Source organism: Solea solea, chromosome 7 (genome assembly GCF_958295425.1).
Source record: "Solea solea chromosome 7, fSolSol10.1, whole genome shotgun sequence".
In the NCBI taxonomy this organism is placed as follows: Eukaryota; Metazoa; Chordata; class Actinopteri; order Pleuronectiformes; family Soleidae; genus Solea; species Solea solea.
The window spans coordinates 5488966-5504365 of record NC_081140.1 but is presented as its reverse complement, the minus strand read 5'-3'; the positions used below and the strand labels follow the sequence as shown (position 1 = coordinate 5504365).

At 41.3% G+C, this 15400-nt stretch overlaps 2 protein-coding genes across 3 annotated transcripts in view; both read right to left on the bottom strand.

Moving 5' to 3' along the window:
• Nucleotides 1-80: 80 nt before the first annotated feature.
• On the bottom strand, nucleotides 81-10662 carry LOC131462808 (galectin-9-like). The gene is made up of 8 exons (XM_058634341.1): nucleotides 10522-10662; nucleotides 6161-6249; nucleotides 5351-5555; nucleotides 3786-3905; nucleotides 3493-3636; nucleotides 2998-3086; nucleotides 1409-1565; nucleotides 81-532 (listed from the first exon to the last, which is right to left on the bottom strand). Exons 1-8 carry the CDS (start codon nucleotides 10552-10554, stop codon nucleotides 386-388), a joined length of 984 nt encoding a protein of 327 aa, XP_058490324.1. The 5' UTR covers nucleotides 10555-10662; the 3' UTR covers nucleotides 81-385.
• A 1138-nt stretch (nucleotides 10663-11800) lies between these two features.
• The window catches only part of LOC131462677 (galectin-9-like), a 39350-nt gene continuing 35750 nt past the window's right edge, over nucleotides 11801-15400 (bottom strand). For both annotated transcript variants that reach the window (XM_058634101.1, XM_058634099.1), the window contains exon 8: nucleotides 11801-12420. In XM_058634101.1, the coding sequence (XP_058490084.1) occupies nucleotides 12274-12420 (147 nt within the window). In that variant the 3' untranslated portion in view covers nucleotides 11801-12273. The remainder of the gene's footprint in view (nucleotides 12421-15400) is intronic.

The window sequence follows — 15400 nt, the reverse complement described above, 5'->3', positions numbered from 1 at the left end:
CAGTTATTAAAGAGTCCAAACCTGTTGTGAATGATGTTTTTTTAAGAAACTTAACACATTTATAGAGAAATGTTTTTATTTGAATGTTTCACAAAGCATTAATGATTACACAGCACACTCTTATATTATTAAAATCTCAGTCTCAAGTCCTTAGCTGCATAATAAAGTAATAAAACAACATAAAGCACAGCACAAACATTAGACAACAAACTTGACCAATTTTCCCTTTTTTGTAGAAAAACAAAGTATGGCATATGATGATATAGAAGTTATTGATATATGTTTTATTGGTATGAAAGCACTGGACATAAAATATGCAGCATCCAGTCAAATCAATCAGCATGGATTCATTGATGATGTGATAAGTATTGGTGGTTATGGATCTCTACACCGTCACAGAGGTCAGCGTGACGTCACCGTCGATCTCCAGGGAGTGAATGTTTCTGACCGGAGTGATGCGGTGGTCGTAGGTGTGAGCCTGAATCCCATTGACCAGAATCCTGAAGCAGCTATTCTCACAGCAGATGGTCAACTGAAAAGAAACAAAAAACAAAATGTGTGTTAGTAGGGGCACACTGTAAAAACAATAAGGATGTTGAAAAATAAACTCTTATAAAAGTAGAATACCATCGAAATTAGCAGTTAGAGTGTGTGCCATAAATATGACCATTAGTTTACAGTTAAAGGGAAACATTTAGTATATAAAATATGGAAATACAGCTGAAGGGGTTGTGGTTCAGGTTGTGATCGCAGGCTTTCAGCAGTGCTGTCACTAAATACACCAGAATCCTCTGTTAAACGTTGAGATTAACGCATGTTCTCAGTCTTTTTATCTGATCTACAGTTTGGCATTGTTCAGTTTGATTCTTGTGTCATACGTCGCGCTCATGACTCATGGTCAGAGAGTGTCGTCTCTTTTAGTATCGGCTCAGCTCACTCACTCAGAACCTCACCAGAGCAGGTACAGGTAAAAAGCACCAGGTACCAGGTACTATCACTAATGGAAAAGCAACCTATTTTATTAAGATTAAATGTCTTCAGTTACAGTAAGAATATTAATATACACATTTTAAACAGGAAGTTGTGTATGATTTAAAAATATTAAATGTATGGAAAACCCAAATTGGCCGAGTAGAAACTGAAATAAGTGAAGACAATATTCATTTTAAGTGAAAAACAAAACAAAGTCAAACAAAAGCAATAAATGAAAATGAGTGTCAGTGTCATGCTCTAATTTCTAGTAATGTGATTGTTCAGTATCTGTTGCTACATTCTCATCTGTTATTTTGAACTTGACGCTCCAGTTACCATTTTGATCGACCTTTGAGAAGAACATAGACAAGCTTAGTAGGATTTAAAACCCCTGTGTTAAACGCTGGGTCTTCATGTCACTGACATGTCGTCTTACCGTGAAAGGCTGCCCCTGGTGGAAGGGCATGCCTCCACCACGCTCCTCACCGCTCCAGTGCACCCCCTGCTTAGTGTTCCGCACCACAGCGTGCTCATTGAAACGTGGATTGTAATGCAGAGCGATGCCACCATTGAAGTTGAGATTCACATGGAACCTGAGGACACAGAGGAAAGAACATCGAGGTCAATACGCCCATAAAGCACGCATGGTTATAGATTTTAAATATTGCTCTTCAATGGCCTGATGAAGGTGAAGCTACTAGAAAATACATCGTACTTAAATAAATCTAATACATTGTACATGTACAGTATATGATAAATAATGTACTCATGTTATTATATTGCTCTGTTCTAACAATACATGCTATGGAATGAACACAAAACTATAACACCATCACATTCCAGCAAAGACAACAATGTGAATATATAATGTAAAACTCATTTGAATAATTCAAAACGTAAACAAAAGAGTCAGCCATACAGGTTCCGGGGTAACAGCGAATGAACGTGAATAACGAATAAGCTATTCGCTTACAGCGACGGAACGTAAACAAAGTAGATAGCCATACAGGTTCCGGGGTTCAAACGAAGGAACATGAATGACGGATAAGCTAGTCACTTACATTTCCTGTTTTGAAAACAAAAGTCCCTGCCACAGAAAAACTGAAATAATGCCAACGTTCTATCACAGGAAACCTGAGAAGCATCAACTGGATTCATTGTCAGGATATGAACCCAGAGAGTGTGGGTTCCACCTTTGGTTTGTTTTAGTTGCAATGAAAGTAAATCTCCAGATGAAAAGAATGAGAGGCTGCAGCTCACTGGACATTATCAGTTCAACAAGCGGGAGAAAGTTTGAACAGCACAGGATCTCGTCACATTATCACGAAGCCCAGTGTACAAAGTCAAAATGCTGTGTCACTGTTGTCACCTCACATGAACTGAAACACTCACACTCACTGTTAATCTGGAAAATGTGGCTCCATTTTGGGGTTTGGGAAACAAATAATCAAGATCTGTGTCTCTGTGTCTCTGTGTCTCTGTTACTGTAGAGGTTTCAAAGCAGGACTCCTGCTTCCATAAGTATACTGAGATGTACGTCATGGGCCACTGACGATAGACTGTGTGCTGTGGTGTAAGCGCCATTTCATCAAGCTAAATGTGAGGAAGCCTAAGAACATAGCCACTGATTTTAAGAAAACTTCACAGTTTCCTCTCTAAGCAAACATCAAGTGCACAGTTTGAACGACGGTTGAATCTTAGAAAAACTCCTGCCAATGTGATGATTAAAGACTTGTCAAATCTGCAAACAGAGCCTGCAGAGACAGTATTTTAGGCACATATTGAATAGTTTTAAAGTCGTAAAGACGTTTATTGAGTCAATTTTGTTCGTTCAAAACTGTCACTGAAGCTGGTAAAATAATTGGGGTACAGCAGCTCTCACTGAGACAAAATGACTAAATCAGATCAGTCGACAATGAAAATAAGAGTTAGTTGGTGCCTGATTTTACTCCTCACTGTCTTGACTACTTAAGGTGTACAATTAGTTTCAGAGTAAAATCCAGCAGCAGCTAATTAGAGTCAGACCTTGTGGCGTGGGGCTGAATATTTCCCTGGATAGTGATGGACTTCCCAGGTCTGAATCCACCGTTGATGGAGGTTCTGTATGGAACAGCCTGCACAAAGGAAGGAATAAGAATTCATTATTATTGATGTAAATGTACTTGTGATTTGTTTACAGACTAAGGAGCATGAAACAGCAGCTACTTTGTTATCACTGACAGAGATGATCACAGACAGTACAACAGTACATCAGCAGGAGAACACAGGGCTTGACGACATCAATGTAACTGAACCTGTTCAGCCTACACTCCGGTCTATGTAGACCCTGTATGCAGCCACTGTAGAAAACACATCTTATTATAATTGTCAGGAATTGATCTCAGATTGTTTTTAATCACACATATGTATAGTGTGTGTGAAATGACGGTGCGATGATGATGGTTTAACTTGCACCAAAAAGGTTGTTGGTACCATTAATATCTGCAGAACTGCAACCACTTCTGTATGTCTGTTACTCACACAAGTGGGAAATCCTGGCTGTGGTGAAAATCCAATAATTGGAGGATATGCTGGAGAAGTTGGGAAGGCAAGAAGAGGAGGATATGCTGGAGAACTTGGGAAGACAGGCTGAGGAGGATATGCTGGAGACGTTGGGAAGGCAGGCTGAGGAAGACAATGCAGGAAATGAAGGTTGAGAAAATACAGGGCGTCCAGGGAACAACATATGGAAGGAAATCACTATCATCAATTGTACTTCTTAGTGTTTTTTTTATTATTATTACTATTATTACTGAATTTAGTGACATCCTCACCATATTGTTCTGACAGGCAATGGAGGAAATGTCAACAGTCCCCCCGACAGAGATGGTGTCCACTTGGTTAAAGGGAATACGATGCCTGTAGTCCATGAAGTGGCTGCCGTTGATATTCACCTGGAATGAGCAAATATACAATTTAATTTGTGCTTTATTTCTGAACATTGAGGAATATTTTAGCATGGACAAGATTAATTACGGCAAAGAATATATATATATATATATACAGTATATATACAGTATATATATATAAAAACAGTTGCCAGTTTATTGATTTATACCCATCCAGACGGTGAGGGGAATGGAAGGATGATCCACTCCACTGTTTCACCACAATCTAATGAAGTTGCTCACAACTTGACCCAAACACAGTACGTCTATGTCTGATTAAAAACAAAACAGCCATCAAGAAAAATACTTCAAATTCTCTGATTGTGAAATTCACTGTGATGATGAGTTTGGTGATTTGGTCAGTTGATGCGAGACAATATAATGTGAACTGAAAATAACCAAAGGAATAATTATGTAAAGCTGAAATGCTATCATAGTGTGTATAATATGTACTCACGTAAACAGGCTATGTCGCTGGGCAAATAACACACAGTTTGCTATTTGTTTCTAGACTTCACTCAAACTCCACACGGGACTGAGACACGAAAACGCTCCGGTTTCTTGTATGATTCTGTAACACTGTCAATCAAGCAGTGGCCCCGCCTTTCAGATAGTTCCTTCCCAAAGTTATTATAGTTAACGATAACTAACGAAAACTAAAATTGAAAAAAACATTTTCATTTACTGAAATAAAAATAAAAACTAGAGTTCAAACAAAACGATAACTGAAACTAAATTGTGTTTATAAAACTAACTCAAACAAACTAAAATTGTAGCAAAAATGTGCTTAGTTTTCGTCTTTGTACATTAATTTCAAACATAATCCTTTTGGGTTCATATGTATTTAATGTTTTCTCTGCCTGCAATTTTGAAAGGTTGTATGTTGTTTCATTCATTCATAATAAAATGTTTTCAATTTGTTTTTGTTTACAATGTTGAACATAAGGCGATGCAAGTTAAACATGTCGTTAATTGGGTTGAGTTGGTTCACCTCAGTGAATCAAACTTAGTCTTTTATTGGGTTTATTGTTTTTTTTGTTATTTTTTTAAATTTAGCTCCTGTTTGAGCTCCTGAGACTTCTGGTTCACAAGCAATGGTATGTGTCTTATGAGGGTTATTTAGTATTATGCGTGTATTTAGTCTGTTTTACCTGGCACACTAACTTCATCCACCCTCAGCACAATGATGCACATTTTGCACTTCAGTCTACTTTCTTGTAGACTGTTATATTTGTGTTTTTATGACACAATACTTGCACCTGACAAATGCAATCAAACTGACAAACTAAAAAGCTAATTAAAACAAAAAGTCAAAACTAAATGAAAAATTAAGTAATTAAGTATTATAACCTTGTTCCTCCAATGGTCACGCCCAGTGTCTGTACTCAGACTATTAGCAGTAGTACGTAACAGATCATTTTCAGATTATCAACAATTTTAGCTCAACAGACCAGGAAGGAATCATAGGTGACTGTGATGAGCAGGTTGAAGGTGGAGCCAGGAAGAAGTAAGGAGTTGCTCTTCCTCTCCTCGTTGCCCCAGTTGCCGTGTTGCAGGGTGTTGGCGACCACACAAGAGTCACCGTCATACCGGGGGTTAAAATGGAAAGCAATGTCTGCATTGGTCCTGGAGCCAGACTGTAAATTCACATGGAACCTAAAAGCAATCATGTGACAAGTCATGAGTCGTGTACAAGACATTTATGAGAACTATATATATACATTCTTTGGAATACTTTTCCTTCTTAAGAAGCTTGAGAAGCTTAAGAAGTTGAGTATGGTGTGGAATTGGACCTACAGCCAATAAATCATATTGGACAGATTGTTTGTATTTTTACTATTTTGACTTCTCTCGCCCTTCAGACACTGAAAGTCCAGCAAATTCAGTCCAATTCAAGGTAATGTCACAGTTGTATATGCACACGTCAATATATTTTTAAATATGCCAGTAAAGTAAAGTGCTATATTTAAAAATAAATAAATAAAGTATTTCGTTTTTGTTTCTCTCTTTACATTACAATGAGTATTTAATACAAGGCACCAATACAAACGTGTTAATATGCTGCACTAAACCATAACACTCGTTTAAACACTATGGTGCTCCAGATCTTTGACCACACCTCTTCCTCTTTGACCACACCTCTTCCTTTGACAAATAAAAGAAAACAAACAAAATACTTTGCCCAAAAATGTTACATTTTCACACTGAATCAGAAAAGAAAAGCTTAAATGATGATTAATAAATGAAAAGATCAGTCTGACCTTCTGGCTCCAGGCAGGACTCGTCCACTGATGGCGATCATCTTCCCCACCTGCACACCACCTTGGATTGCTCCTGTGAAGGGAATTATCTAGAAAGATTTGGATTTAACATACAATTAATTATCGTAACTGTTACAGTATGATAACAATTTAATCACATGACCTTAAATGACATTCTACAGCTGTAAACAGCAGCAGATGTGGACAAGAGACATTTATCGAGTCAAATTGCTGAGCCCACTTTTGAGCTACCACGTCACCAGTTCCACCAATTCCACCATGTCATAAAAGGTGGCGGCTGAACAAGCTTTGATGAAAGAGTAACTGCAGGTCTATTCAATCTGTTGAGGAATGATTAAGCCAACAGTTAATCAACGAAGGTCACGTTAAAAGGGTTTGAATCTATGTAACCATCGTCAAAACCGTCCAGAACATCTCTGTCTACTTCTGTCATGTCAATTTGTCAGTAGGGAAACTTTATTTCCTTCCATTGGAAACATGTGACTGTATGAATTTTAGAAAAACAGATAATCGAATATTGGTTGTTCCTAAGTTTCATGTGTAGTTTTTGTCTACTGTTCACAGTAGAGATGGAAGACTGCTGCTGAAGGCTTGAAGGCCCATGATGGATGTGATATGCAGCAGTTAATAAGCGAGTCACAGTCTCTGTTGACTTTTGAATAAGATGTGACACGTCAGATACAGAGATACAACCTTGAAAGTTAGCCCATGATCTAATGATTTTTGATCACTTCAGTTGAATCAACCACACATCTTTCCAGTCACAGTTATATAAGACTACTCTCCAGTTAAAGCTGCAATTGTCCACTTTTTTTGGCTTCCCCTGTGATCATGACAGTAATACTGACTGCACAGTGTAATGACAATAGAACAATTATACCATCTGTATTTATTCTAAGTCATTTTTTTCTAGTCATTTGTAGCACATAGGTTTACTCATTAGCAGTGTGTGAACACAGTTGAATGCGACCAACAGTTGTTTATATTAAAAAGTTACACACAACATCTTTAAGGCAAAAATGGCTGTGAAAAGCTTAACATAAGACTCTGTAGCTAAATGATGATGATAATAATGGAGATGTTAACAACAACACTTTCATTCGAAATTGAAATTCTGACCAATGTTCAACATGATCAAAATTATCACTGTTTCTACTGGTATTTTACAAAAGAAAAACCCACTCTCTCAAGCAGACTTCTTTAAAATGTTTGACTTTTATTTTAGCACTTGCTGTGTTATATTATCCAACATGTGGCAAAAAGGAAAAAAGTTTGGCTATAGAGGATAGAAGATCTATGGTCTAACAAATATTGTCTGAAAGCAGTGTCGATCATATATGTATATTGTTGGTTAAAAAGCGTAAATTGCAGCTAACGTGAAATGCCGATCAATAAAACATCTTTAATTCTGAGTGGTCAAAAGAGCGTGGCTTTATGGGCACCAGACATTCGTGCTGTTTGCGCTATTTGTCGCTGTGACGTTGATGAAAGGCAGGTTTCCACGTGAGAACAGAAGAACGAGAACAGACGATTTGCTGGCCCCTCTTCCACAATGTTGTTTTTCGATAAGCTATGCCGCCAGGAAAGGGCAAACTGTAAACTATGCATTTAATTGATTAATATGATGCACTTTCATTTGCTATTATTTATAGATCCAAGAGAAGCTTTTTCCCCTAAACATTTTTAGCCCAAAAATGTTCTGCTTTCTGGTAGTTATGGCTATAAGTGTAGTAAGTTGTGACTAAATAAAATGGTCCTAATAGAGCTGACGGTACCCTGGGAGGTTCCTGGGACAGTCATTCCTGGAGAGCATTGGGGGTGCTTGAGGTTAAAGGTGCAAGTTCTTGGGAGATTTCAACCACTGTAATCTCCGGAAAACTATGCCTAAACTGCATCAGTTTGTGAACTTTCCCACCAGGGAAAACAAAATACTGGATCACTGCTACAGCAACATCAAACATGCCTTTTCAGCTGAACCACAACCCCACTTTGGAAAGTCTGATCACCTGGCTATCCGGCTCAAACCGGTTTATAACAAAAGGCTCAAGTCAAGCCCAGTCACAGTCAGAACTATTAACACCTGGACTGATAGTGCACAAGCTAGCCTGCAGGGCTGCTTAGAGGCCACAGACTGGAGCACTTTCAAAGAGGCCACTGACGACATCCATGAATACACAACGACCGTTAGTGACTACATCAGCTGGTGCACGACCATCTGCGCACCCCCAAGGACTGTGCGTATGTTCCCCAACCAAAAACCCTGGTTTAATGGGGACGTACGGCGGAATATAAGGAAGAGTCAAGAGACCACGGGGAGTATAAGAGAGCCCTGTACGAGCTGCAGAAGTCCATCAGAGCAGCAAAGAGGGATTACTCCCAAAAGCTTGAAGGCTACTGCCACAACCACAACACACGCAGCATGTGGCAGGGAATCCAGTCTGTCACTAACTACAGGAGGACCACAACAACCAAAGACCCCCGGGACGTCACGCTCCCAGACAGCCTGAACAACTTCTATGCGAGGTTCGACAGGCTGAACACAGACTCACCCTCAAAAACCCCCTGTGACCCCACGGACACTGCCTTCCAGGGGACACACACACAGGTCCTGAAGGCTCTGAAGAAGGTGAACCCCCACAAAGCGGTCGGACCCGACGGAGTGCCTCCCAGAGTACTGAAGGCCTGTGGAGAACAACTGGCCGGTGTGTATACCGATATCTTCAACACATCACTATCTCAGGCTGTAGTCCCCTGTATCTTCAAAACCTCCACCATCATACCAGTCCCTAAAAGACCAGACACACCCACCCTAAATGACTTCAGGCCAGTGGCACTCACACCAGTCGCCATGAAGTGCCTGGAAAAATGAGTCCTCACCCACATCAACAACATGGTTCCAGACACTGTGGACCCCCTCCAGTTCGCCTACCACCCCAACCGATCAGTGGACGACGTGGTAGCATTAGCTCTTCACCACACCCTGCAACACCTGGAGAGCAGCAGAACGTATGCCAGGATGCTCTTCCTGGACTACAGCTCTGCATTTAACACCATCCACCCAGGCAGACTGATCGTAAAGCTGGCAGACCTTGGAGTCCCTACTCCCACCTGCAACTGGATCCTGGACTTCCTGACCGAAAGGCCCCAGGCGGTGAAGATGGGAGGATGGGTGTCTGCTGAAATCAGAGTCAGCACTGGATCACCACAGGGCTGCTGCCTCAGCCCCAAACTCTTCACCCTGTACACACATGACTTTGTCTCCACCCAGGACAGCTCCATCATCATTAAATACGCTGATGACACCACCATCCTGGGGCTCATCAAGGGGAGAGACGAGTCAGGATACAGGGCCCTGGTCAACAACATCATTGTCTATGGAGAGGAGAACGACCTCCTCCTCAACACAGACAAGACCAGGGAATTAATCCTGGACTTCAGGAAGAAACCCCCCCTCTACAGCCTCTATTCATTAGCGGGACTGAGGTGGAGAGGACAGACAGCTCGACCCCGCTCACACTCCGCTCAAACACAAACGCCGCAAGTACAACCTGAGGCACAGCAGAGCGGACAGCATCATAACACACAGAACTCGCTTTTTTAACAGTTTTTTCCCGGCCACAGTCAGACTGATGGCAAATCAAAACCACTGAACTCTCTGTAAAATAACCAGACACTACCTCACCTAACCATGTGTAATATTATGTGCAATATTATTATGTATAACTGTATATTTCTTTATTTTTATTTTTCCACATCTTCTACATTTTTTTTATTTATTTTTTTATAATTACTTTATACTCTGTATAGACTTTAATTTGAGGTCTACTTTTACACTTTTATATTATTATATTTTATATATATATATTATTTTATATATATTATATATATTTTTTATATATTTATACTTAAGTGTGTTTATGTTTCCTACAACTGACTCGTAGTACCCGCACAAGATTTCCAATGTGCCTGGACTGTCTGTTTAAGCACAAATGGCAAATAAAAACCTTGAACCTTGAACCTTGAACCTTGAAGTTCCAGGACACTGGTTCTGCTTTCAAGCCCCTTTGAGGTGTCGTGGGCTAGTAGACGAAGCACCGGTGAAGTGGGGTGCCCACTTGAAAACCCAGTGAAGTCAACAAGGAATGAAGCATGCAGTTCTGCCTTCAGTTGATGGCTGCCAAGTGTGGTGGCTGCGATATACCCTATCGTTTAAAGACATAGTAGGCTAGTGTGCAGCTGCAGCTCCAACCACAGACAGACATTTCCCTACCGTCTAATGGTTTCACCAAAAAACCAACACTTCATCACCAAACGTAACCACATACATGTCAACAACTTACCGGATTATAAAACAGTGTCTGGTTAAAAGCCATGGTTCGAGGTTGAATTGCAGAGTTGAGGTTTGCTGCAGAGTCTGGAGTAAAGAAAAAGATGATAAGAACAAGTTCTGCTTTTATTGTTCAGAAAGGTTTCGATTTCATTGCAGGAGGCGGGACCGACAGCAAGTGCAGCAGTTTAATGTCTAACTAGTGTAGTCTCAAGTCTAAAGTCACTCATTAAATAATAAATAATGAGGTTTCGTTTCTGGATAAATGGTGCAGTGTGTCTAACAGTGTGTTATCAGTGTATGTGCCTGCTGTTTGTTGAATAATGGAAGTCTGTAGAGACGACACTATATCTTCATTATTCCTTCTTTTCATTTACAAAATACATTAAGAAGATGATAGAGGCTGGTTTAAAAACATTAAATATGATACATTAAACTTTAATGTCATAAAAAAACAAACCAAATAGGTATTATAGTACTAGTGACAAGGTTCAGGAAGCGTATTCTGCCATTTGTTTAAGCCGAGGGGTAGGAGTCAGACATGTTGAGATATGTATCAGTGGCCATAAACCTTAAAGTCAAATATATTAAGACCTATATTTAAAGTGTAATATAAACAAATGTATGGGTTTGAATTGAATGTTGCCTTTTCTTTAAAAGAGTTCTTTTTTTCTTCATAGTCTATTTGTATGTTGAATATCTGACGCGGCACTGTTTTGTACATGAATCTCTCTTTTTATTACAGTTTTTTTTTCCTGATTAAAAGAAATCTGGAATTGAATGTTGTTTTCTTTCTTGGGTGAGAACAGAAGCTCAAGAGCACATTCAACTCACATTTTACAATCAGTTATTAAAGAGTCCAAACATGTTTTTTAACAAACTTTCTTAAGAAGCAATTTAAGACAAGAAATGAGAGCGCCTGTTTCAAATAAAGGATAACTTAACAGACTGTCAGACACATTTCGTTTTATTTAAAGGTTTAACAAAGCATTCATTATTTCACAGCACACTCTTATACTATTAACCCTTTATCGCTGACGACACCTTTGCGTAAGTGCACTCTGCATTACTGTAATTACACGGCGGTTTGTGCTATCAGAAAACGAAGTTGCATGTCAAAGCCGACGTGTGGTTATTACGGTAATTTCACTTCCGATCTTTCAGGAAGCCAGAGAATCAGCGTCTTTGTTGCCAGAGAGAAGAGAGTTGGAAGAACACCTGTACATAGTTTCCATTTTTTGTCCTGTTTTTGCACATGAAGAGACAAAGACTCAAACAAATGTCATTGTTTCATACTGTTCACATTTAAATTTAACACGCAAACTATGTTGTTCATGTGTTTTTTCTGAATAAAGCTTATTTTTTCTTCATTTTAAGTTGCTAAAACAGTATTTAAACATGCAGCATGTTATACATAATTGCCAGATATTAATAAAAAAAAAAAAAGGTCAGACGCACATTTTGAGGGTTAGGAGTTCAAGGGTTAAAATCTCACTCAGGTCCACTTCCTTAGCTGCGTTCAGGCTGATAAGAGTAATAACACAACATAACACAGCACCAACCTGATGAATTTTCCCTTTTTTTGTAAAAAAAACCAAAAACAAAGTATGGCATATGATTATATAGAAATTATTATATATGTTATATTGGTATGAAAGCACTGGACGTAAATATGCAGCATCCAGTCAAATCAATCAGCATGGATTCATTGATAGATGTGATAAGTATTGGTGGTTATGAGGTGACAGCCACAGGTGGTGGATCTCTACACCATCACAGAGGTCAGCGTGACGTCACCGTCGATCTCCAGAGTGTGAATGTTTCTGAGTGGAGTGATGCGGTGGTTGTAGGTGTGAGCCTGTATCCCATTGACCAGAATCCTGAAGCAGCTATTCTCACAGGAAATGGTCAACTGAAAAGAAACAAAAAAGAACAAAGAAAAAGGGCATTTTATGATCAGTTGTTTCTGCACAGAGAGCTTTCCAGAGCTAAATGTGGATGTTATCACAGATACTTTTCAGCAAACTCAAAACATGTTATCATTACTCTGAGTTGAACAGAACCATGAATAAATTACAGAAGGTGACTTTGTGTTGTATGAGAAGGAAAGCCTGCTACCGTAATGTATGTTATAATGGCACACTGCAAAAACAATAAGGATGTTAAAAAAAAGCCAAAACTCTTATTAAAGTAGAATACTGTAACATTTAAACAGTCTAAATTTGCAGATGGAGTGTGTGCCATAAATATGACCATTAGTTTACAGTAAAAGGGAAACATTTAGTATATAAATAAATGTATATATATATATATTAAAATCATACTGTACACATATATAAAACAAATAATAATATAACTTTAAATGGTAGATATATAATGTTAATGTGAAGAATATTACTTAAAAACAATGCAACAATGTTAATGATTAAGTTACAACCAAAGGGTCATTATCTCTTTCCTTTTTTCTATTGCTTTCTCTCTGCATGTGTGTGTGTGTGTGTGTGTGTGTGATGCTCTGCAGGTGTGAATGATTGTTTGATTATGTGTGTGTGTGTATGTGTATATTTGTGGCTTTGTCAGGACCAAAAATCATATAATATTACATATATATATTATATTTTGGCTGGTCCTCACATCTTTAAAGAGCTTTTGGGGGGGACCTGGTTTTAGGATTAGGGTTTAGGTTAAGGTTAGGCACTTTTCCACTACACAGTTCCAGCATGACTCTGCGTGTCGACTCGACTCAGTTTGGTATCGTTTTTCATTACTATAGTACTTCTTCAGTGTGGGCGGAGTCATCATAGCACGGCTGCATGAACTGAATCATTAGAACCAGTTCATTAAAAAGATTAGTTGAGTACTTCCTGCATTGCCGGAGCACAGACTCTGTCTGACACAGTCGATGAACTAAAATACGGTTGTAAACGTGATTCAGCTCAAGATCGCAGGCTTTCAGCACTGCTGTCACTAAATACACCAGACTGCTCTGTTAAAGATTTTAGAAATCATCATCATCATCATCATCCTCCGCTTATCCGGGGCCGGGTCGCGGGGGCAGCAGTTTCAGCAAGGGACCCCAAACTTCCTTTTCCTGAGCCGCATTGACCAGCTCCGACTGAGAGATCCCGAGGCGTTCCCAGGCCAGAGTGGAGATGTAATCTCTCCACCTTGTCCTTGGTCTACCCCGAGGCCTCCTCCCAGCTGGACGTGCCTGATATACCTCCCTTGGCAGGCGCCCAGGAGGCATCCTCACCAGATGCCCGAACCACCTCAACTGGCTCCTTTCAACGTGAAGGAGCAGCGGTTCTACTCCGAGCTCCCCCCGGATGACCGAGCTTCTCACCCTATCTCTAAGGGAAAAGCCAGCCACTCTCCTGAGGAATCCCATTTCGGCCGCTTGTACCCGCGATCTCGTTCTTTCGGTCATGACCCAACCTTCATGACCATAGGTGAGGATAGGAACGAAGACTGACCGGTAGATCGAGAGCTTTGCCTTCCGGCTCAGCTCCCTTTTCGTCACAACTGTGCGGTAAAGCGAATGCAGTACCACACCAGCCGCTCCGATTCTCCGGCCCATCTCCGGCTCCCTCGTCCCCTCACTCGTGAACAAGACCCCGAGATACTTGAACTCCTTCACCTGGGCCAAGGAGTCATTCCCTACCCGGAGAAGGCAATCCACCAGTTTCCTGCTAAGAGCCATGGCCTCAGACTTAGAGGTGCTGATCCTCATCCCGACCGCTTCACACTCGGCCACGAACCGATCCAGTGAGCGCTGAAGGTCGCAGGCCGACGAAGCCATGAGGACCACATCATCTGCAAAAAGCAGCGACGTGATCTCAAGCCCGCCAAACCACAACCCCTCTCCCCCACGACTACGCCTCGATATCCTGTCCATGAAAATCACAAACAGGATTGGTGATAAAGCGCAGCCCTGGCGAAGGCCAACACCCACAGGAAACAGGCCTGATTTAGTGCCGAGAACCCTGACACAGCTCATACTTTGGGCGTATAGGGATTGGATGGCCCTAAGTAGTGCCCCCCTCACCCCATACTCCCGCAGCACCTCCCACAGTATCTCCCTGGGAACCCGATCATACGCCTTCTCCAGGTCCACAAAACACATACTCCCAGGCCCCCTCCAGGATCCCTGCAAGAGTAAAGAGCTGGTCCGTTGTTCCACGACCAGGACGGAATCCGCATTGTTCCTCTTGAATCCGAGTTTCGACTACCGGTCGAACCCTCCTTTCCAGTACCTTGGAGTAAACCTTACCAGGGAGGCTGAGAAGTGTGATGCCCCGGTAATTGGCACACACTCTCAGGTCCCCCTTTTTGAAAAGGGGGGCCACCACCCCAGTTTGCCACTCCTTCGGCACTGACCCCGACCTCCACGCAATGTTGAAGAGACGTGTCATCCAAGACAGCCCCTCCACACCCAGAGCCTTCAGCATTTCTGGGCGGATCTCATCAACCCCTGGGGCCTTGCCACTGCGGAGTTGTTTAACCATCTCAGTGACCTCCCTCAGGGAGATTGACGATGATCCCCCATCAGCCTCCCTCGCTGCCTCCACCACAGAGGGAGCAGATGTCGGATTCAGGAGTTCCTCAAAGTGTTCCTTCCACCGTCCGGTTACCTCCTCAGTCGAGGTCAACAGTGTCCCATCCTTACTGTACACAGCTTGGATGGTCCCCCGCTTTCCCCTCCTGAGGCCCCGAATGGTTTTCCAGAAACGCCTTGGTGCCGACCGATAGTCCTTCTCCATGTCCTCTCCGAACTTCTCCCATACCCGCTGCTTTGCGTCTGCCACAGCAGAGGCTGCCGCCCTTCAGGCCTGTCGATACCTTGCAACTGCCTCAGGAGTCCTCCGGGATAACATATCCCGGAAACACTCCTT

What these genes read in the sequence shown, in the direction of transcription:
- LOC131462808 (XM_058634341.1), bottom strand. Translation starts at nt 10,554, where the DNA reads ATGGCTTTTAACCAGACACTGTTTTATAATCCG. An exon ending in AGCCAGGATTTCCCACTTGT is followed by an intron (nt 3,087 to 3,492) that starts GTGAGTAACAGA and finishes TCCTTTGTGCAG; the next exon opens with GCTGTTCCATACAGAACCTC. An exon ending in ACCAGGGGCAGCCTTTCACG is followed by an intron (nt 533 to 1,408) that starts GTAAGACGACAT and finishes GTTTCTTTTCAG; the next exon opens with TTGACCATCTGCTGTGAGAA.